This window comes from Oncorhynchus kisutch, linkage group LG4 (genome assembly GCF_002021735.2).
Source record: "Oncorhynchus kisutch isolate 150728-3 linkage group LG4, Okis_V2, whole genome shotgun sequence".
Taxonomy (NCBI): domain Eukaryota; kingdom Metazoa; phylum Chordata; class Actinopteri; order Salmoniformes; family Salmonidae; genus Oncorhynchus; species Oncorhynchus kisutch.
Window position 1 is genome coordinate 47,182,576 of NC_034177.2, and position 23,649 is coordinate 47,206,224.

The following is a 23,649-nucleotide window of genomic DNA, read 5'->3' on the forward strand; positions in this document are numbered from 1 at the left end:
GGGAATGCAAGCTTTAGAGTGAACATTTTAGGGAGGGGAAGGTGTAATAATGAACGTTGCCATGGTGAGGTCATCTGAACGGCTAGCAAGCTTGTTGGTCAGTTGGTAGGTTAGCCAGTTGGTGAGCTAGCCAGGTAGTTAGCTGGGTCGTTCCAACAATACTGGGTGCCTTTTGAGAAGTGTAACTCTGTAAAAACAAATGTCCTAAAGAGCACACATTCAACTTTATAAAAAACATATTTTCCCATCTCAAGAGATTAAAAAATAAATAATACTATAGTAAGTGCCTATTAAGTGGCAAATAAAGTAACAGGGTTGACTGTAACAGGGTTGACTGTAACAGGGTTGACTGTAACAGGGTTGACTGTAACAGGGTTGACTGTAACAGGGTTGACTATAACAGGGTTGACTATAACAGGGTTGACTATAACAGGGTTGACTATAACAGGGTTGACTATAACAGGGTTGACTCATTTTATTCAGACATAAATCCCCTTGTGACAGGGTGAGTGGAAGCTTGTTGTGTGCAACAGGGAGTGGCAATTGAATGCAAGCTTCCCAAAAAATGAAATTGTTCAAGTGTCTAGCCTGTCTATGCGTATCAAGGTTGAATTGTAATGCTCAACCCGCTCAGTTTTCAACCACAAAACACTAATGGCCAAAAAGAACCAGTTCACCTGCTGTTACACTATGATTTGACTATTACATGTCCAATTTCTTCTTTTGGGAAAACAAAATATTTAAATTAGCAAGTTTCACCATATTAAAATGAAAGTTCAGTTCACATAACAGGGTTGACCTTAAAATGAGGGACAGATGTAAATAAATAATCATCTTCATAAATGACTGTCAAAGCAACACAATAACTAGGGCTTTACAATGATGGCGAAAACACAGAGGGACATGTCAAAATGGCACTTTAGCAGTTAATTATTCATGTTACATTTTTAAAAATTGAATTCTCCATGTGGTCTATATTAAAGGACACTTCTCTTAATATAACAGGTTTTTAAAATTCAATATTGGTGCACAATTTCTACTTAAAATATCAAAGGGACGCAAAAGGCACTCATTTTGTGGAACTACCCAGCTAGTCCCTCATCAGCTACTATGCAAAATGGATATAAAGTTGCTAGTGGCTGCATTAAAATGTAGTAAAGAAATTATAGAAAATATTCCTGATTTTAAAATGTGGAGTAGGAAAAAAATACTAATGTTTGATTAAATTTTAAGGCCGCAACATGTGCAAGGGGTGTGTAAACTCACTAGCCACTGTATAGGACTTCAGGCAGTTAGATATACAGGTAACTGCCAAAAATAAAGGAAACGCCAACACAAAGTGTCTTAATAGGGCGTTGGGCCACCACGAGCTGCCAGAACAGCTTCAATGTGCCTTGGCACAGATTTATAAGTGTCTGGAACTCTATTGGAGGGATGCAACACCATTCATCCACAAGACATTCCCATAATTTGGTGTTTTGTTGATGGTGATGGAAAACGCTGTTTCAGGCACCGCTCTAGAATCTCCCATAAGTGTTTTAATTAGGTTGAGATCTGGTGACTGACACACACACACACACACAAACCCTTTTAAACATCCCATGCTCCTTTTAAGACCTCTCCTTCAAAGTCCCTGAGATTTCTTTTAGCCAAGGTAGCCAAAATAAGGGGCAACTGGGGATTTCTATACATGGCCCTAAGTATGATGGGATGTTAATTGCTTAATTAACTAAAGGAACCACGCCGGTGTGGAAGCACCTGCTTTCAATATACTTTGTCTCTCATTTACACAAGTGTTTACTTTATTTTGAAAGTCACCTGTATGTTAGTTAGATAGTTGGGTAATTAGCAAGTAAACAAGGTAGTCCCCTATGGGATGTTTATTTTCTACCGTAGGTAATGAGTAGTAATGCACAAAGGTTTCCTGGCTCCTCTGTTAGCATTTCCTCATACAGTGTAATTCAGACCCCTTGACTTTTCCCACATTTAAAAAAAAAAGTGAAAACAAATTTATAAAAAATTTAAAATAAACTGATTTATACACTTTATACATAAGTATTCAGACCCTTTGCTATGAGACTCAATTGAGGTGCACCCTGTTTCCATTGATCATACTTGAGATGTTTCTACAACTGGATTGGAGTCCACCTGTGGTAAATTCAATTGATTGGACATGATTTGGAAAGGCACACACCTGTCTATATAAGGTCCCACAGTTGACAGTGCATGTCAGAGCAAAAACCAAGCCATGAGGTCGAAGGAATTAGCGCTATGGACTAATTAGGAATTAGTCCATAGTGCTCCGAGAGGATTGTGTTGAGGCACAGATCTGGGGAATACCGAAAAATGTCTGCAGCATTGAAGTTCCCCAATAACACCGTGGCCTCCATCATTCTTAAATGGAAGACGTTTGGAACCACCAAGACTCTTCCTAGGGCTGGCCGTCCGGCCAAACTGAGCATTCAGGGGGGGGGACTTTTGTCAGGGAGGTGACCAAGAACCCGAGGGTCACTCTGACAGAGTTCCTCTGTGCAGATAAGATAACCTTCCAGAAGGACAACGACCTAAAGCACACAGCCAAAACAACGCTGGAGTCACTTCGGGACAAGTCTCTGAATGTCCTTGAGTAGCCCAGCCAGAGCCTGGACTTGAAGCTGATCTAACATCTCTGGAGAGACCTGAAAATACCTGTGCAGGGACTCTCCCCATCCAGCCTGACAGAGCTTGAGAGGGTTAGCAGAGATGAATGGTAGAAACTCCCTAAATACAGGTGTGCCAAGCTTGTAGTGTCATACCCAAGAAGACTCGAGGCTGTAATCGCTGCCAAGTGCTTCAACAAAGTACTGAGTAAAGGGTCTAAATACTTGTAAATGTGATTTGTTTTAAATTTTTAATAAATGTGCAAAAAAATATGTTTTTGCTTTGTCATTGTGTGTAGATTGATTCAGGGGAAAAACGATTTAATCCATTTTAGAATAAGGCTGTAACGTAACAAATTGTGGTCAAGGGGTCTGAATACTTTCCGAACGCACGGTACATACCCAAACGTTCTGAGGTGTTCGTGGCAGGCGGATGTGTCTGTCTCACCCTGACCACTCCTGCAGATGGGTGCTAAGGGGCCTGTTGGGGCTTCAACCTCAGCACAGATTAGTAACAAAGCAGGCAGCTTGGAGACGAGATTTCACGCCGGGATTCAATCCGATCGCCCCTTTTCAACTATGCACCTTGAAGGCAATTCCTGTATTCACAAAGGTTTGCATTTGTCAGCTGTCAGATTTTTTTAATTGAGATTTTCAGGAGCTCAAATCAGAAATATTTGTTATCCTGCTATAAGACGGATCTGATCGGAATGAATTTGGCCTTTAAGTCAGAGAACTAAATAACATTTGTAATGCGTTCTTCTCAATAGAGAGAAGTTATTTATCCACGGCCAACTTCCATCATACCTAATGTGAACAAGTTTCCTGAGTGATCAGACCGGTCAGTTATATCAAAAGAGGATCTTTGACTGATTTGAGTCAGAACGGTGATCTCGTGCAACCCATCACTCTTGATTGGAGTGTCTCCACTGGGTGTGTGATGTTGGGCATTCATTGTGCCAGTATGGAGTACACACCCATGTGTGTGTGTGTGTGGCGCGTGTGTGCAGGAGGTTACCACACCTGCAGGCTGTTAAGCTGTATAATGCACTGATTGTGTTCCTGTATGAACCTGGAGCCTTATTCCAATCCTCCAGTGTCAGCTCCCCCCTCAGGCTCTCTGCACATAGAAGTAGAATATGGTACTAAACTCATTTTACATAATAGGAACCACCATTGTTTCACAAAATGGCCATTTCATGAAAGACATTTTCTAGTTCCCAAATGTTTTTCCCCTTGAGCCCCGATAATGAAATGTACCCATTGTCAACACCAGGCCCCAGTTAAGGAACCGCTGACTGGCTTGTAGCCTATCCGTTCCAGGATACATTACAGGGCTATTCAGTTGGGCACAATGTCACGGAGTTCACTAAGACATGTACAATTTTGTCACCCCATCAAACAAGCCTCAGGTTATTTCAGTAGTGTGCACCACGCAGCATCAACTCAACCCACACTGTGTGATATCACATTGGTAATTGCTGCTCTTTTGAGTTTGTTGGAGTTGTCCCAAAATGGAGAGAGCATGGCATTTAGTGTGCACGGTAAGGGTGGGACCGCTTCCCTCCAGCTGTACACACACCTTGTATGAAACTGTGGTGACGTACGCACAAGCCTGGGCTGTCAAAGCTTAGTGAGTGTGACAGGATACAGTGCCTTGCGAAAGTATTCGGCCCCCTTGAACTTTGCGACCTTTTGCCACATTTCAGGCTTCAAACATAAAGATATAAAACTGTATTTTTTTGTGAAGAATCAACAACAAGTGGGACACAATCATTAAGTGGAACGACATTTATTGGATATTTCAAACCTTTTTAACAAATAAAAATAAAATTGGGCGTGCAAAATTATTCAGCCCCTTTACTTTCAGTGCAGCAAACTCTCTCCAGAAGTTCAGTGAGGATCTCTGAATGATCCAATGTTGACCTAAATGACTAATGATGATAAATACAATCCACCTGTGTGTAATCAAGTCTCCGTATAAATGCACCTGCACTGTGATAGTCTCAGAGGTCCGTTAAAAGTGCAGAGAGCATCATGAAGAACAAGGAACACACCAGGCAGGTCCGAGATACTGTTGTGAAGAAGTTTAAAGCCGGATTTGGATACAAAAAGATTTCCCAAGCTTTAAACATCCCAAGGAGCACTGTGCAAGCGATAATATTGAAATGGAAGGAGTATCAGACCACTGCAAATCTACCAAGACCTGGCCGTCCCTCTAAACTTTCAGCTCATACAAGGAGAAGACTGATCAGAGATGCAGCCAAGAGGCCCATGATCACTCTGGATGAACTGCAGAGATCTACAGCTGAGGTGGGAGACTCTGTCCATAGGACAACAATCAGTCGTATATTGCACAAATCTGGCCTTTATGGAAGAGTGGCAAGAAGAAAGCCATTTCTTAAAGATATCCAGAAAAAGTGTTGTTTGCCACAAGCCACCTGGGAGACACACCAAACATGTGGAAGAAGGTGCTCTGGTCAGATGAAACCAAAATGGAACTTTTTGGCAACAATTCAAAACGTTATGTTTGGCGTAAAAGCAACACAGCTCATCACCCTGAACACACCATCCCCACTGTCAAACATGGTGGTGGCAGCATCATGGTTTGGGCCTGCTTTTCTTCAACAGGGACAGGGAAGATGGTTAAAATTGATGGGAAGATGGATGGAGCCAAATACAGGACCATTCTGGAAGAAAACCTGGTGGAGTCTGCAAAAGACCTGAGACTGGGACGGAGATTTGTCTTCCAACAAGACAATGATCCAAAACATAAAGCAAAATCTACAATGGAATGGTTCAAAAATAAACATATCCAGGTGTTAGAATGGCCAAGTCAAAGTCCAGACCTGAATCCAATCGAGAATCTGTGGAAAGAACTGAAAACTGCTGTTCACAAATGCTCTCCATCCAACCTCACTGAGCTCGAGCTGTTTTGCAAGGAGGAATGGGAAAAAATGTCAGTCTCTCGATGTGCAAAACTGATAGAGACATACCCCAAGCGACTTACAGCTGTAATCGCAGGAAAAGGTGGCGCTACAAAGTATTAACTTAAGGGGGCTGAATAATTTTGCACGCCCAATTTTTCAGTTTTTGATTTGTTAAAAAAGTTTGAAATATCCAATAAATGTCGTTCCACTTTATGATTGTGTCCCACTTGTTGTTGATTCTTCACAAAAAAATAGTTTTATATCTTTATGTTTGAAGCCTGAAATGTGGCAAAAGGTCGCAAAGTTCAAGGGGGCCGAATACTTTCGCAAGGCACTGTAGGTGACAGTGAATTGACATTTCTCTGGTTAGACCACATCGCTTGTTCCCCCTGTCTGCATTACTATTGCTTGAGCCTTGATGTTGGCACACAGGCTGAATATCGCCAACACATATTTTAAGTCAATCGAAATGACCCTAAATCACTTACTAGCAGATCTAACTTTTGTAATGCCGTCCCTTTTTCTCCTCAGGTTGCTTTGGGTTCAGGGGCTGGCTCTTCCACAGCCGCCTCCTCCCGCCAACAGCTCCGTCAGCGGATCACGCGAGTCAATCTCAGGGACTTTATCTTCTGCCTGGAGCAGGAGAGGGTCACATCCCGGTCCTTACTGCTCTATAAGGCTCTCCTGAAGTAGTGGAGTCCCCCAGGGTTCTGGACTTGACCCAATACACATTTGTGACAAGTTTCCCCTTTACCCCAACTCATATATACATACACACGTTCCCGTACCACACTATCCTTTATCCCCCTAATCTGATACTAAGCAACCCCACGCCACCCCAACGTTGCCCCCTGATCATACAGCCCCTTTGGACAGGTACACTGCTGGCTCTACTCTTTCACTTGGCCACATCATTGTTCTCACATCAAGTCTAGTCTCATTCACTAGCTGTGTGCTTTACAATGCTGAGAGCCTCGAAGCTGGCAGGCGGGCACACACATTTTTTACAATGACTCCTGCTATGTACCTGACGAGGTGCCTTTTGAGTCTGTCCCAATCCATTGCGTAATTCTCAAACAAAACCTACAGTTGTAAGATTTGTGTCAGGATCCTTGCTATTTTAGCCCAATGGCTACTCACTAAGGATGTTACATCACACCACAGATAGTTTTGACTGGATTTTCAAGAGGATTGTTTGGTCACCCTGGGTAGGATCTGTGCTCTCCAGATCAAAACCTACAAACACTTGTGTTATCTACGTTTTTCCAAACATTGAAAAGGAACCATTTCAAATTGAAAGATAATGTTTGCATTTTATGTACCATACAAGTAAGTACGGCGTTAGAAACTACAGGTTTTAATTCATCACACCATATAGTGAATGTTAGAGAAATCTATTGTCAGATAAATGTACAGAGTACTGTGATGCCTCATTTTAAAACAACAAATACATACAGTACTTACTAGTTCTAGACCTGGGTCAAATACTTTCAAATGATTGAGCTGTGCTCGATTTAGTTTGCCTGGTACAGTAGAACCAATGGAATAGTCCCATTAAATGCAAACGCCAAGCTAAATCAAGCGCACCTTAATTTGACCCAGGTTTGGCTGGTATACATGGTGGTTTAGGGTTCATATTACGGTATTACTGCGCAGCATGTCTGATAGGTAATATGGCAGAATAGTGAAACATAAGATTATTATATATTTTTTTTGTGTGTGTGTGTGTAAAGAGCCAACTCGGTTTATATATGGTTCATACAAAAGACCCGTCTCTCCTATTGTAGACCGTGAATCTAGATAAATTACCAGTAGCCATTTTAAGATATTATTATTCAGACTCAGGCTCAGCACAGAACAGGGAGCTGGCTCTCTTATACACTCACTCAGGCTAATGAAATAAAGATGTCAACAAACATTGTTGTCATATTGAGCACCATTCCTATCATTTTCTTCTCAAGACCTTAAAACTCCATCCAGGATTTTAATTTTTTTCACCTGGAAAGTCAGTCTCTTGCAGCACCGCGCAAACAAGATCTATAGTGTGCTTTGCTATGTTAATGCTGATCAACATCAAAATTATCTGTCGTAGCGATCGAGCAAGTATTTTTCTAATGCTAATTGTATACAACTGCTCATTTTTTGGGGGGGGGGACGAAAGTGCTTTTTTTCCCCCAGTTTGACTTTGGAATGACTGAAGGTTTTTAATGCTTTAAATGTATTTTTTTACTGTAACAGGCATTTGTTTATATAGTTCTAATTGATCAATGAGATACAGCTGTGGTGTTAAGAGTCTGGGTCTTAGCACCTAGCTACAGTACCATCTGTTGAAGGACACATTTTTGTGACTATTTATATTTCCTACTATCTGTGTATTCAAACCTGACGCATTTCAGGCGATGCAATTTTACTATTGTTTGTACCTTTGCAAAAAAAAAATGAATAAAGAAAGTGACAAAGTACAAATAGCCGGATTTCTTTGATGGTACAGTACATTCGGAAAGTATTCAGACCCCATGACTTTTTCCACATTGTTACAATATTTTTTCTTCAATCTTAACAAAATACACCATAATGACAAAGGGAAAACAGGTTAAAAAAAAATGCAAATGTATAAAATAAAAGCATACCTTATTTACATTAGTATTCAGCCCCTTTCCTATGAGACAACCTGTTTTTGTTATTTCATTGTGGGGTATTGTGTGTTGAGGGGGGGGGGGGGGGGGGTTTATCCATATTAGAATAAGGCTGTAACGTAACAAAATTTGGGAAAAGTCCAGGGGTCTGAATACTTTCTGAAGGCACTTTGTGCCAGGTTGAGTTTGGCTTACTGGAGTCTTACAAATCTCTGCAACCCAGAACCAAAATCTCCCAGCTACTTGGCTGTCCACGAGAGATTAGTAATTTTAAAAAAACTGCCAAAAACAGTTATCAATACAGCTGCACAAACTAAAATGACTAAGCAAACATACCTTAAATATTAACTGAAATTGCAGTTAAATCTGTGAAATGTGCACCATATTAACACATACAGTTTTCACATCATGAACATTTGTCAGGAAAGTTTTACATTAGTACCAGTCAAAAGTTGACACCTACTCATTCAAAAGGTTTTTATTTGGACTTGTAGAATAGTGAAAACAATGGAATCATGTAGTAACCAAAAAAGTGTTACACAAATATTTGAGATTCTTCAAAAGTAGTCACCCTTTGACAGTTTTGCACACTCTTGGCATTCTCTCAACCAGCTTCAAGGAGTTCCCACATATGCTGACCACTTGTTGGCTGCTTTTCCTTAACTCTGCGCTCTAAATCATCCCAAGCAATTGGGTTGAGGTCGGGTGATTGGAGGCCAGGTCATCTGATGCAGTACTCCATCACTTTCCTTGGTCAAATAGCCCTTACACAGCCTGAAGGTGTGTTGGGTCATTGTCCTGTTGAAAAACAAATGATAGTGGGACTAAGTGCAAACCAGATGGGTGGGCATATAGCTGCAGAATGCTGTGGTAACCATGCTGGTTAAGTGTGCCTTGAATTATAAATAAATCACAGACCGTGTCACTAGCAAAGCACCCCTGCACCACCACCTCAATGCTTCACTTGGGAACTACACATGCAGAGATAATCCGTTCACCTACGGTTGGAACCAAAAATCTCACATTTGCACCCATCTGACCAAAATACAGATTTCTACCAGTCTAATGTCCACTGCGCGTGTTTCTAATGAAGGATTGTAGTTTCTCTTTGCTTATTTGAGCTGTTCTTGCCATAATATGGACTTGGTCTTTTACCAAATAGGGCCTTTATCTATATACACCCCACACACTTTATTTTTTTGGTTACTACATGATTCCATACTTGTTATTTCAGAATGTTGATGTCTTCACTCTTATTATACAATGCAACAAAAAAAAGTACAAAAAAGAAAAACCCTTGAATGAGTAGGTGTCCAAACTTTTGATTGGTACTATATATACAAATTGGAAACCCCATATTGTCCATTTGACATTTAATTGAACAAATACCTACACGTTACAGTCAGATCTTGGGTAGGAAGTCGTCAAGAAATGAGGCAAACACAGACATGTTCTGTTCTTCCTGCGGTAGGGCATGGCCATTTTTGGTTGCATTTATACAGTTTACCAATCATTGGACAAAAGATCAGAATTGGGCTGCCTGTGTAAACGCAGCCATAATGGCTCTCAAGCGGAGGTCATCGGTCATACCAGTAGACCCATCCTGAGGCTTGAACAGGAGTCCCCAGTTAAACCTAAGCTGGAATTGAGCACCATATTACTAGAGCTATTTCCTCCTAGTTGTCAACAGCCCAGAAGTCACGGACTGTTTCACTTGGATCCTGATAGATACTGTATCTCTGTTGGAAATGGCAGCAGTAAGAGTTCTATACAAACAGCTAATGAGCTCACCTCAGACAGACTCATCTCAGAGGATCCCTTTAGTGTCTTTGAGTCTCCATAGAATCACAACCCTCTCACATCTTGCTAGTCCAGTCTACATTGCCACTGGCAAATTATATTCCCAAGCATGAAGAGTCCTTGTGTGTTTTTCCACTTAAAGTTGTGTAAATAGGACTCGAAAATCAGCACCGGACGTGTTGATCTCTCACGGGTCCCTCTGTTCCTCCCAACCTAGTCCAGAGGCTCTTGTTTGATGTGGATGGTGGTGTCGGTGGGCTGACCCCTGCGGAGCTCGCGACACAGGACGTACTCGCTGAACTGGGAGGAGTCAACTCCGCCGCCACATGACGCCGTCACGCTGAAGCCCTTCTGGAACAACCTCTCTAGAACCTGCAGGGAGCACAGGAGAGTCCGACAGGGTTTTTAGACATAAGTTATAATGCCGAGTACCCTCTTCCTTGTACGCTATACAGTATATACACAAAAGTATGTGGACACCCCTTCAAATGAGTGGATGCTGCTATTTCAGCCACACCCATTGCTGACGGATAAAAATCGAGCACACAGCCCTGCAATCTCCATAGACAAACGTTGGCAGTAGAACGGCCTTACTGAAGAGTTCAGTGACTTTCAACATGGCACCGTCATAGGATTCCACCGTTCCAACAAGTAATTGTCAAATTTCTGCCCTGCTACAGCTGCCCCCATCAACTGTAAGTGCTGTAATTGTGAAGTGGAAACGTCTAGGAACGGCTCACACGCGAAGTGGTAGGTCACACAAGCTCAGAACGGGACCGCCGAGTGCGGATTGTCCTCGGTCGCAACACTCACTACGAGTTCCAAACTGCCTCTGGAAGCAACGTCAGCCCAAGAAATGTTCGTCGGGAGCTTCATGAAATGTGTTTCTATGGTCGAGCAGCCACACACAAGCCTAAGATCACCATGCGCAATGCCAAGTGTCGGCTGAGTGGTGTAAAACTAGCCACCATTGGACTCTGGAGCAGTGGAAATGTGATGAATCACAGGTCACCATCTGGCGGTCCGACGGACGAATCCGGGTTTGGCGGATGCCAGGAGAACGCTACCTGACCCAATGCATAGTGCCAACTGAAAAATGTGGTAGAGGAGGAATAATGGTCAGGTTAGGCGCCTTAGTTCCAGTGAAGGGAAATCTTAATGCTACAGCATTAAGCATACAATGACATTCTAGACGACTCTGTGCTTCCAACTTCGTGGCAACAGTTTGGGGAAGGCCCTTTCCTGCTTCAGAATGACAATGCCCCCATGCACATAGCGAGGTCCATACAGAAATGGTTTGTCGAGATCTGTGTGGAAGAACTTGACTGGTCTGCACAGAGACCTGACCTCAACCCCTTTGAAAACTGACCTCAACCCCATTGAAAACTTTTTGGGAATGCTGACTGCGAGCCAGGCCTTATCGCCCAACATCCGTGCCAGACCACAGTAATGCTCTTGTGGCTGAATGGAAGCAAGTCCCCGCAGCAATGTTCCAACATCTAGTGGAAAGCTTTCCCAGGAGAGTGGAGGCTATTATAGCAGCAAAAGGGGGACGAAGTCCATATTAATTCCCATGATTTTGGAATGAGATGTTCGACGAGCAGGTGACCAAAAGTATGTATAATAGAGTTGACCAGGAGCCATATAAGAACAGAGTTGACCTATAACTACATCACTGCACCCGAACTGAGTTGAGCCTATTAAGAACTTAAACATTTTAAACTGGGTTTGCAAAGTAACTGAAGTAAGTCAGTCGGCCATGTTACAGAGTTGACTTTTAGTCTTCGGCATTGCTGACCCGATCCGCGGTGTACACAAAACATTAAGACTGACCAGGTGAATGCAGGGGAAAGCTATGATCCTTTATTGATGTCCCTTGTAAAATCCACTTAAAAAATCAGTGTAGACCAATTGGAGGAGACCAGTTAAAAGGACTTGTAAGCCTCGAGACAATTGAGACATGGATTGTGTACGTGTGCCATTCCAAGGGTGAATAGGCAAGACAAAAAGATGTACAGTGCCTTCGGGAAGTATTTAAACCACTGGACTTTTTCCACATTGTTATGGTTACAGCCTTATTCTAAAATCTATTAAATAGCTGTTGTTTTTCTCTTCCATTTAAGAATGAATGGCCACTGTTCTTGGAGACCTAATCCATTTTAGAATAAGGCTGTAACGTAACAAGATGTGGAGAAAGGTCAAAGGGGGCTGAATACTTTCCGAAGGCACTAAGTGAAACGGGGTCCTGTAGTAGGTGCCAGACACACCGGTTTTGTGTCCAGAACTTCAATATTGCTGGGTTTTTCACGCTCAACACTTTCCCGTGTGTATCAAGAATGGTCCACCACCCAAAGGACATCCAGCCAACTTGACACAACTGTGGGAAGCGTGGGCCAGTGGACCATTCTTGGACCCTGTGGAACGAGTCCATGCCCCGGAGAATTGAGGCTGTTCTTAAGTCAAAAGGGGAGGGTGCAACTCAATATTAGGAAGTTGATCCTAATGTTTGGTACACTCAGCGGCATTTACCTCAATCCACATCAGAACAGAATTGACCTATAGAACTACAACTAGATCACCGTCCGTACCTGAACTGAGTTGAGCCTGCAGTAGCCGTTGAGAGGGAATCGGATTACATGCGTGGGGTCGTGGTTCCAGCCGGCATTCACAGAGTTACACATGACGTCTCCAGTCTCGGGGAAGATCTCTTCGATGAGCACCTTCCCTCCGCTGAGGGCAATCCTCTCCCCCAGGTCAGGGGTCACTCGGACCACCAGGCACTCGCAGGGCGGTCTCTTCTGGCCCTCCTGCTCCGTCTGCCAGCGCTCCAGCTCGCGGACCATGGGTGTCAGTTGGTAGTAGCGAGCCTCCTCGTATAGCTGGGGGAAGTCCTGTCATAGTAGAAACACATAAGCAAGGATACACACCCACAAGAAAACATACACAAAACACATGAACACACCAGGGTTTCCATTAGCTGGTAATAGCTGGCTTTTGTCTGATAAATACAATTGGTGCCACCAATTGTCCAGGAGAATAAGAAATATCTATTCATGGAAATACAGTTGACTGGTCATGTTTATCGGTCCATAGGTTAATTAGCATCATTTAGTGGAATTGCATGTGTACAATATATTCGTTATGTACAGTATCTTATCACACGCGTTCAGTGTACAGATACAGAGCCTGTGAGCGGAAAATCTGTCAGACAGCGCAAGCATTGCTGCTACAGCATCTTGTGCTGCTTTCAAGACAACTGGGAACTCATGAGATTAGTGATCTTCAGATCGGGAAGTTGGAGCTCTAGAAATAAATCTATTATCTGTTGATGGAAAAGTTGGATGTTGCCACATACATACTTAACAAAATTAAGGAAGTTTCTATTCAAATTATTAATAAATATTATCCTGCCAACAACGATATAAAAAATATAAAAAATCATTTAAAAAAAACATGCGTTCAAATTGTACATTTTGTAATGACAACCCAGAAATGGTGTTGCATCTTTTTTTGGCATTGTATTCATGTAAGGAATCTCTGGCAAGACATCAGCAGACTTATAATTGAACACATTTCAGATTGTAGACCATTATGGGAGAGATGTACTGCTTGGATTATTTACCTACGAGTTAAACAAATACATTTACAAACAAAACACGACATTTTCTTACCTTACAATTTTTTGGGAATACAATTAAATACTCTACCAACAAAAAAAGCTGTTAGAATTCTAAAGTGTGTGTATGTCCCTTAAGGTCCTTGTGTAATGTGATATTGTACCCCCTAGCCCAATTGTCCTTTGAACACACACACACACACACACACACACACATAATCCTAGTAAAATGTCCGTTTTAGGTCAGTTAGGATCACCACTTTATTTTAAGAATGTGAAATGTCAGAATAATAGTAGAGTGATTTATTTTAGCTTTTATTTCTTTCATCACATTCCCAGTGGGTCAGAATACACTCAATTAGTATTTGAAAGCATTGCCTTTAAATTGTTTAACTTGGGTCAAACGTCTCAGGTAGCCTTCCACAAGCTTCCCACAATAAGTTAGGTGAATTTTGGCCCCTTCCTCCTGACAGAGCTGGTGCAACTGAGTCAGGTTTGTAGGCCTCCTTGCTCTCACACGCTTTTTCAGTTCTGCCCACAAATCTTCTATTTGATTGAGGTCGGGGCTTTGTAATGGCCACTCCAATACCTTGACTTTGTTGTTCTTAAGCCATTTTGCCACAACTTTGGAAGTATGCTTGGGGTCATTGTCCATTTGGAAAACCCATTTGCGACCATGTCTTGAGATGTTGCTTCAATATAGCCACATCATTTTTCACCCTCATCTATTTTGTGAAGTGCACCAGTCCCTCCTGCAGCAAAGAACCCCCACAACATGATGCTGCCACCGCGGTGCTTCACGGTTGGGATGGTATTCTTCAGCTTGCAAGCCTCCCCCTTTTTCCTCCAAACATAACAATGGTCATTATGGCCAAACAGTTCTATTTTTGTTTCATCAGACCAGAGGACATTTCTCCAAAAAGTATGATCTTTGTCCCCCCCCATGTGCAGTTGCAAACCGTAGTCTGGCTTTTTTATGGCGGTTTTGGAGCAGTGGCTTCTTCCTTGCTGAGCGGCCTTTTGTACCCGTTTCCTCCAGCATCTTCACAAGGTCCTTTGCAGTTGTTCTGGGATTGATTTGAACTTTTCGCACCAAAGTACGTTCATCTCTAGGATATAGAACGCATCTCCTTCCTGAGCGGTATGACGGCTGCATGGTCCCATGGTGTTTATCCTTGCATACTATTGTTTGTACAGATGAACGTGGTACCTTCAGGCATTTGGAAATTGCTCCCAAGAATGAACCAGACTTGTGGAGGTCTACAAATGATGTCAATTAGCCTATCAAAAGCTTCTGAAGCCATGACATAATTTTCTGGAATTTTCCAAGCTGTTTAAAGGCACAGTCAACTTAGTGTATGTAAACTTCTGACCCACTGGAATTGTGATACAGTGAATTATAAATTAAATAATCTGTCTGTAAACAATTGTTAGAAAAATTACTTGTGTCATGCACAACGTAGATGTCCTAACCGACTTGCCAAAACGATAGTTTGTTAACAAGAAATTTGTGGTGGTTGACTCCAATCTAAGTGTATGTAAACCTCCGACATCAACTGTAAGTATTTACCTCTGTTGAATGAATGTGATGGATTTATTAATACCAAATGTTTATGAAAGATTGCGGTTTTAAAACGGCTGTAAAAGTGCAGCCGACTGGTATTTTGGGCTCAGTGATAGCAGAATAACCGCAGTGTACAGCAGTTGAACTGCAGTTACACTGCAAGATTACTGCAGTAAAAAATATATATATATATATTATATATATATTATTTGGGGTGCAGCAGTATGTGTAACATACTGCACTCTAACTGCAATCTCCTTTTGAAAGGGAAGACAAAGGGAAGACTCTCCCCTGTATCGTCCCCTTGCATGCCCTATATTATGACAGCACTGCGGCACATGGACATGCACACAAACACAGAAACTTCTGCTGAGAATTACTGCATGTGAAACAGAGGGAGCTGCCTCTATCTGCCTTTGCGCCATACTGCTTCTGACAACAGGCGTACACAGAGCTGCTAACCCCGCAGGCTCCTCTCTGTATCAAAGCCTGCCTCCTTAGCTCCCCCTCCCTTCATAGGCTTGAAGCGAGGGATAGATGTGTTTTATAAAAAAAAAGAGGGCTCTATCTGCAGGGCACTTTAGTCATCCTGTGCAAAGGACAGAATAACACAGCCACACTAACTACAGAGAAGGACACACACACACACACACACACACAGTCACATGCACACACACACCCTCCTCACACATCAATTTAGCAGAACACACAATGCCCCTACTTCCAGTCATGCAGAACTGGCCCCTGTAGAAGCCCAAGGCATAATGGATAACTGATTAAAGTGTTCGAATACCTGCAGTTTACACACACAGAGTGCCTATAGTGGCACACTGAGAATTAAGCTAACGATGTGTTTCTGGGTACTGCGGGATAATTTGTATGACTTTACGGTCATGTTTGCATAACCATCCTGAAATCACTGTGAGAGACACTATTTCATACACAGAACAAAATCCCACAAATTTTTACCAAGCCTGCTTTTCCATACCAGCTTTTTTGTATATCTGGAATGGGTAGAGAGAAAAAACATGGGGGGGGGGGGGGATGAAAAGCCACCTAAAGACCTAGTCATGATTCCTGCATTTTCCCAGACCCTGTAACCAAAATACAGGTATTGGGTCTGTGTGATAATGACAAAGTCATCAAAGTTAAAAAAATATATATTTTTTTTCTACAAATGTTTGCTAATTTATGAAAAATATTTACATAAGTATTCAGACACTTTTGCTATGAGACTCAAAATTGAGTTCAGGTGCATCCTGTTTCCATTTATCGTCCTTGAGATGTCGACCTGTGGTAAATTAAATTGATTGGATATCATTTGGAAAGGCACATACCTATATAAATAAGGTCCTACAGTTGACAGTGCATGTCAGAGCAAAAACCAAAGCCACGAGGTCAAAGGAATTGACCTTCCGGAAGCACAACAATCTCTGCAGCACTCCACCAATCAGGCCTTTATGGTTGAGTGGCCAGACGGAAGCCACTCCTCAGTGAAAGGCACATGACATCCCACCTGGAGTTTACCAAAAGGCACCTAAAGGGCTCTCAGACCATGAGAAACAAGATTCTCTGGTCTGATGAAACTAAGACTGAACTGCCAAGCGTCATGTCTGGAGGAAACCTGGCACCATCCCTACGGTGAAGCATGGTGACAGCATCAAACTGTGGGAATGTTTTTCAGGGGCAGGTACTGGGAGACTAGTCCGAATCTAGGGCAAGATGAATGGAGCAAAGTAGAGGGATCCTTGATGAAAACCTGCTCCAGAGCGCTCAGGACCTCAAACTGGGGTGAAGGTTCACCCTCCAACAGGACAACGACCCTAAGTACACAGCAAAGACAACACAAGAGGCTTCGGGACAAGTCTCTGAATGTCCTTCAGTGGCCCAGCCAGAGCCCGGACTTGAAGTCGATCTAACATCTCTGGAGAGACTTGAAAATAGCTGTGCAGCGAAGCTCCCCATCCAACCTGACAGAGCTTGAGAGGATCTGCATAGAAGAAATTCCTCATACATAGGTGTGCCAAGCTTGTAGCGTCATACCCAAGAAGACTCAATGCTGTTAATCGCTGCCAAAGATGCTTCACCAAAGTACTGAGTAAAGGGTCTGAATACTTATTTAACTGTCAGGTTTTTTTTTAATATACATTTGCAAAAATGTCAACAAATTTTTTTTCTTCGTCATTATGGGGTATTGTGTGTAGATAAAAAAAAAAAATCAATCAATTTTAGGATAAGGCTGTAACGTATCAAATTGTGCAACAAGGCAAGGGGTCTGAATACTTTCCGAATGTACACTGTATTATTAAAAGGGGTATAGCTGCCAATAAGTGGTAAATAGCAAGCTGTTTGAAGGGGGGTCATATAAATATTGCCTTATATTTTTACAGGTAACATACCACATTTGCGGTCTGAAATTGGTATAAGTTTATATGTGTGTTTGTATGTGTACAGAAAAGTTGGGAAATTAAGTAATACCTGGTTAATAGACTGTGTTAGCCTAGGCATTAGCTCAGAAATAAAACAAGTATTCACGCCTCAGGCAAGTTTATGCATAAGTAACAAAGTTGGTTTGGTTTAACTATGCTCGGGTGATAATAAAGTAATGTATTAGGCCCATTTTACTCTTTTGGTGAGATGTGAGCTATTTTGGACAAGTGTTGTCCCCCTGCATTGTGAACTGTACCTTGAAGTCCTCTGGGAGCAGTAGTTTGCAGGTCCTGAGGAAGCTGAGGATGTATCTGAATATATCTCCATCCCTGTCGATGAAGTAGTGCTGCTTCAAGCTGTCCAGTACAATGGGCTCTGTTCCATTAAACAGACGACTGATTCTGGAGAGAAAGACAATGGTTAAGAGCTCTAGATGAATACTATGAATCAAGTAGTACTTTAAGTATGTTTAGTGAAGCGTAAAACTTGTTTCTAGTGTAGTTGATCATTCCTTGAGAGTGATGTAAGTCATGTAGGCCTACATTTTAGGCAGGAAGTGGGCTACAAAGTTTATTTTAGTACAGAAAATGAATTGGGTCTACTATGACTTCGGAATCACATACTGGGTTGAATACAACACTTTCTCTCTCTCCCCCTCTAAATCGATGCCAACTGCACAGTACTCATCTTTCTTCTCCCCTATGCCTGAGGTGGTCCTCTCCTCTTCCAGCAGGAGTCTCACCTCACAGCCCCAGACAGCTCAGCCTTCTCCACTCTCTCTTTGTCTTCCAAAAAGCAATTAAAATCTACTCTTTTCCTTTCTCTCTCTGCCCTCTCTCTGTATTTGCTTACTCTCAGACCAATTATCATGGATACCAAGCTGCTTGCGTTTCAACACGATGCTATGTGGATTTCTAGAAGTAATTGAATAACGTATCAGTCATAATGCACAGTCAATAGACCTATTCATGAACCTGACATTTTATTCCATAGGGGGGAAAAAGTTAGTATTGAATCAATAATACATTATTTTCCACAAGGAAATTATTCACATTGCCATGGTGGTGGTGCTATGCTTCATGGCCTTATACTCTTACCTAGACTCTGGGTATTTGGTGAGAGTACCCAGGCTGCTGGTGTACATGTGTCCTCCCACGTCGATGTGGACCGGGGCGTTGGCTTTAGTCAGCTGGGCCGGTGATGGGATGCCCTGGGCATTCATTGGAGAAACTGGAGAACGACTCATAGACATTCTGGACATGCTTCTTCCCTCCTACAGGAACACATGGAAATACACTGCTCAAAAAAATAAAGGGAACACTTAAACAACACAATGTAACTCCAAGTCAATCACACTTCTGTGAAATCAAACTGTCCACTTAGGAAGCAACACTGATTGACAATAAATTTCACATCCTGTTGTGCAAATGGAATAGACAACAGGTGGAAATTATAGGCAATTAGCAAGACACCCCCAATAAAGGAGTGGTTCTGCAGGTGGGGACCCACAGACCACTTCTCAGTTCCTATGCTTCCTGGCTGATGTTTTGGTCACTTTTGAATGCTGGCGGTGCTTTCACTCTAGTGGTAGCATGAGACGGAGTCTACAACCCACACAAGTGGCTCAGGTAGTGCAGCTCATCCAGGATGGCACACCAATGCGAGCTGTGGCAAGAAGGTTTGCTGTGTCTGTCAGCGTAGTGTCCAGAGCATGGAGGCGCTACCAGGAGACAGGCCAGTACATCAGGATACGTGGAGGAGGCCGTAGGAGGGCAACAACCCAGCAGCAGGACCGCTACCTCCACCTTTGTGCAAGGAGGAGCACTGCCAGAGCCCTGCAAAATTACCTCCAGCAGGCCACAAATGTGCATGTGTCTGGTCAAACGGTCAGAAACAGACTCCATGAGGGTGGTATGAGGGCCGACGTCCACAGGTGGGGGTTGTGCTTACAGCCCAACACCGTGCAGGACGTTTTTCATTTGCCAGAGAACACCAAGATTGGCAAATTCGCCACTGGTGCCCTGGGCTCTTCACAGATGAAAGCAGGTTCACACTGAGCACATGTGACAGACGTGACAGTCTGGAGACGCCGTGGAGAACGTTCTGCTTCCTGCAACATCCTCCAGCATGACCAGTTTGGCAGTGGGTCAGTCATGGTGTGGGGTAGCATTTCTTTGGGGGGCCGCACAGCCCTCCATGTGTTCGCCAGAGGTAGCCTGACTGCCATTAGGTACCGAGATGAAATCCTCAGACCCCTTGTTAGACCATATGCTGGTGCGGTTGGCCCTGGGTTCCTCCTAATGCAAGACAATGCTAGACCTCATGTGGCTGGAGTGTGTCAGCAGTTCCTGCAAGAGGAAGGCATTGATGATATGGACTGGCCCGCCCGTTCCCCAGACCTGAATCCAATTGAGCACATCTGGGACATCATGTCTCGCTCCATCCACCAACGCCACGTTGCACCACAGACTGTCCAGGAGTTGGCGGATGCTTTAGTCCAGGTCTGGGAGGAGATCCCTCTGGAGACCATCCGCCACCTCATCAGGAGCATGCCCAGGCATTGTAGGGAGGTCATACAGGCACGTGGAGGCCACACACACTACTGAGCCTCATTTTGACTTGTTTTCAGGACATTACATCAAAGTTGGATCAGCCTGTAGTGTGGTTTTCCACTTTAATTTTGAGTGTGACTCCAAATCCAGACCTCCATGGGTTGATACATTTGATTTCCATTGATAATTTTTGTGTGATTTTGTTGTCAGCACATTCAACTATGTAAAGAAAAAAGTATTTAATAAGAATATTTTATTCATTCAGATCTAGGATGTGTTATTTTAGTGTTCCCTTTATTTTTTGAGCAGTGTAGATAGTATTTGTTATAGAAGTGTGTACTGCATCTGCCCTGAGCTGAGTAAAGTGAAAAGTAGTGAAGTAGAGAAGTCTACTTTTTATTCAAGTTAGGCTACTGATTGTGTAATGACGTGAAGCAATAGCAAATGAGGTGTATGACTGTACAGTGGTTTAGACTCTGGCTCGCAGCCAATCAAATTATTTGAGAGATACATAAACCTCAGCGTTCCCCAATTAACATGAATACAATATTCATAAGCTGCAGACAGTTGTTGAAGTTGCCCACAGTGGGTGAACAGAGGGTGTTCATGACCCCAGGGCACTGGGCAAGTGCAGCTTCTGGATTAATTAAACCATCCATCCCCCACCAAGTCTCTCCATTGTAAAGAGGTTCTTTGAACCATAAAAAGGTGAACAGGAGGTGAACTTCATTCAATGTTTTGCCAGGGGCAAGATGCCCGGGGCTGCTGAGCAGAGTACACAGAGTTCTCACTATATTTCCTGGGCGTTGTCTCCTCTGCATAGTCAGAAACCAGTATTTTATTAAATCCAATAAACACATTTCTGGCCATAAAACCAAGTGGGAGAAATAAAATATTGCAGAGATTCTACTTAACACTTGCATATTTTCCCCCCATATTTTGAAATTTAACATTCTTCAGCATATTATTTCAGACATTAATTCAAACAAGATGCAGTATAGAGGTCAATGACCAAACAATGGAATTGCCATGAGGGGGGTGAATCTCCTCATTGCCCCCTAGCAAAAATTGCCAAATGTTCATATGTGTATTTCATAATATGTTGAAGTGAAAATCGGAATATAATGTTTGTAATATGGATGTCAACCCCAACACATGTCAACCCCAACACAACTGCATTACAGTTAAAGGTGCTACACGTAGGATTTATAGAATTTTTATTTTTTTTTGCATTGTAATTTCAGAAAATGTCAGTGTAGAATTTTAGCAACCAGGAAATAAATCAGAACAGTTTTCCCAGTTTGACAACTAGGTGCCGCTCCAGCTGGAGAAATCAATAGGCGAATATCACAGCCAATCACAACACTGGCGGGTAAGTAATACTATAAAACAGTATTATTCCACTATTAGAGGCAGATATATTATGGACATTTTCTGAAATTACAATGCACATTTTAATTATATGTGTAGCACCTTTAAAAACGAAGACTACATCCACGAATGCTAGCTATGCTAACCAGATTATATGAACGGGAGTTAGCATTTAGCATCTAAACCTGAAAAGGGACTAAGTTACTTCTAAATGTTATGCAGCGAAAACAGCCAAATATATCCAAATTGGATTGAAGTAACCCCATTGTGGGTCTGTTACAATACATAAATCATGACGGATGACAATTATCCACTTTGCTAGATCCGATCTGTTGAATGTGCACCAATCTGGTCAATGGAACGTTTTGAGTTCCCATCGACCTCTTTACCGCATCTAGAATCGAATAGAAACTACTGTATCTCAATAAATTGAATCCACCGTTTCAAGCATTTTTTTTTAGATCAGATGCGTTCCGGTGATGATTCTATCAGGTCACTGAAGCTTCCGTTCCACTAGAATATTACAAATACATTTGACACAATCCAATAGTATCCGAATACTGGCGGCTAGTTTTTCTTGGCGTTTGGAGTCCAAATGTTTGAAAACTTTGGGGGTAGTCCCTGGAAATCTACACCAACGCAAGGATTTTAGAGCGTCCCGGTCTTTAAGATTCAATTTGTCAGACAGACTAGCCTACCCCCCAAAAACTACAAATAAAACAAATTGCGTCCTTACCTGGGAGGACACGGATAGAGAAGACATAGTAATCTCTTCTCCCTTCCAATTGTATCGCTGTTTTATGCCAGTTTGGTCGTCGTTTGCTGTATATCTGTCTTTGTCCGGGTCTTTCCTTTTCTGATATGATGAAACCGTCGAGTTTTATGAGAAGAAAGCCAGTCGGTCCCTAAATAAGAAGCGGGCTAGAAGAATTCTTGCTCTGGGCTATTCAAACGCCTGCAGGGCAAGGATTATGTTATAATAGAGCAGCCTTTTCTATCTCGCCACATCTCAGTTCAAGATGAAAATGAGATCCACTGTTTCTTATTTCACACGTAAATTTGATTTGACCAAAAAACATCGCAGTTTTATTCCAACGGAGAGCAGTCTGGTCTGCTGCATGGGTAGCAGTGTTCGGTTTAATCTTGCTCCCAATTGTCATAACTCACTCATCGGATGTAGGAGTGTGAAAATTGGCTACGTTCGTCCTAAAAAAAAACTTACATGTAAACGTTTTGATAAAATGTCTAATAAAAGGGATACTGTGAATGTCCATAAAACTATTAAATGATAGGCTCTTAAATAAAACTGTCGCATATTCAGGGCGCCCGCAGATCCTCTCAGTTCTGTAGTGTTCTCGTCTTTCTCCCCAATAGTTTTATATTTAAACATCTCCCTGGCATTAAAGCCAAATTACGTCTATCGTCATGCATTATGCCATTGCAAAAACCGCCTTAGGCAAAATGTGCCATTTCAGTTATTGCGCTCTAGTAGATGGAGATGCTTGCCCCGAGCGCTTGCAGGCAGATACGTTTTACTCCTCAAACACTAGCTCAGTTTGGTAGTCTATTGGTATCAAAATATATGCCTGTTGCAATCCATCAAAATTGGTCACTGCAGTGCATGATCTATCCGTATGGTCACCAATTTGCGTTCCATTGCTCAGAAAGATTTAAAAAACTGTTATGTCCATTTTTGCACCAGTGCTCTAGACATTAATTGCCAGGGTTGGGGAGTAACTGATTACATCCGTTACATGTAATCTGATTACAAACGGTCATCTGTTACTTTACCAGCAACACTGTTGTAATCAGATTACAGATACTTTTTGAAAAACTAGATAACTTCTTGGATTACTTTTAAATTCAGATTTTTGGGTAAAAAATACATTGACACCTTTCTGTTTTCTCAATGACATTCAATTCAGAATTGAAAAAAGGTGCACGTTTTAGTTTTTCTCTTGAGCAAGTCTGACCACAAGTCAGAGACCACTATGATGACACACCAGATGTGTTTTAATGGATCCTTTTTGTCTTCTAATACCTCTTAAGGGGAAAGTAATCCAACAGTAACATAGTAAAAATATAACTTTACTGAGTTTTGGTAATCCAAA

At 42.3% G+C, this 23,649-nt stretch overlaps 2 protein-coding genes across 4 annotated transcripts in view; one reads left to right on the top strand and one right to left on the bottom strand.

The window, feature by feature from the left end:
• LOC109889614 (transcription initiation factor TFIID subunit 4) overlaps positions 1-8,031 on the top strand; it is a 34,297-nt gene extending 26,266 nt beyond the window's left edge. For all 3 annotated transcript variants that reach the window (XM_020481180.2, XM_020481178.2, XM_020481179.2), the window contains exon 15: positions 6,101-8,031. In XM_020481180.2, the coding sequence (XP_020336769.1) occupies positions 6,101-6,262 (162 nt within the window). In that variant the 3' untranslated portion in view covers positions 6,263-8,031. The remainder of the gene's footprint in view (positions 1-6,100) is intronic.
• A 134-nt stretch (positions 8,032-8,165) lies between these two features.
• Positions 8,166-23,091, bottom strand: LOC109888712 (BTB/POZ domain-containing protein kctd15). Its single transcript, XM_020479886.2, has 5 exons — positions 22,275-23,091; positions 18,713-18,888; positions 17,872-18,016; positions 12,594-12,896; positions 8,166-10,377 (listed from the first exon to the last, which is right to left on the bottom strand). The coding sequence occupies exons 1-5, from the start codon at positions 22,299-22,301 to the stop codon at positions 10,219-10,221; spliced, it is 810 nt and encodes a 269-aa protein (XP_020335475.1). The 5' UTR covers positions 22,302-23,091; the 3' UTR covers positions 8,166-10,218.
• Positions 23,092-23,649: the final 558 nt, after the last annotated feature.

Excerpts from the sequence above, each read along its gene's own strand:
- LOC109888712 (XM_020479886.2), bottom strand. The coding sequence starts at position 22,301 with ATGTCTTCTCTATCCGTGTCCTCCCAG. Across the intron at positions 18,017-18,712 it reads ACCAAATACCCAGAGTCTAG|AATCAGTCGTCTGTTTAATG; the intron begins GTAAGAGTATAA and ends CTTTCTCTCCAG. Across the intron at positions 10,378-12,593 it reads GCAGGCTCAACTCAGTTCAG|GTTCTAGAGAGGTTGTTCCA; the intron begins GTACGGACGGTG and ends TGCTCCCTGCAG.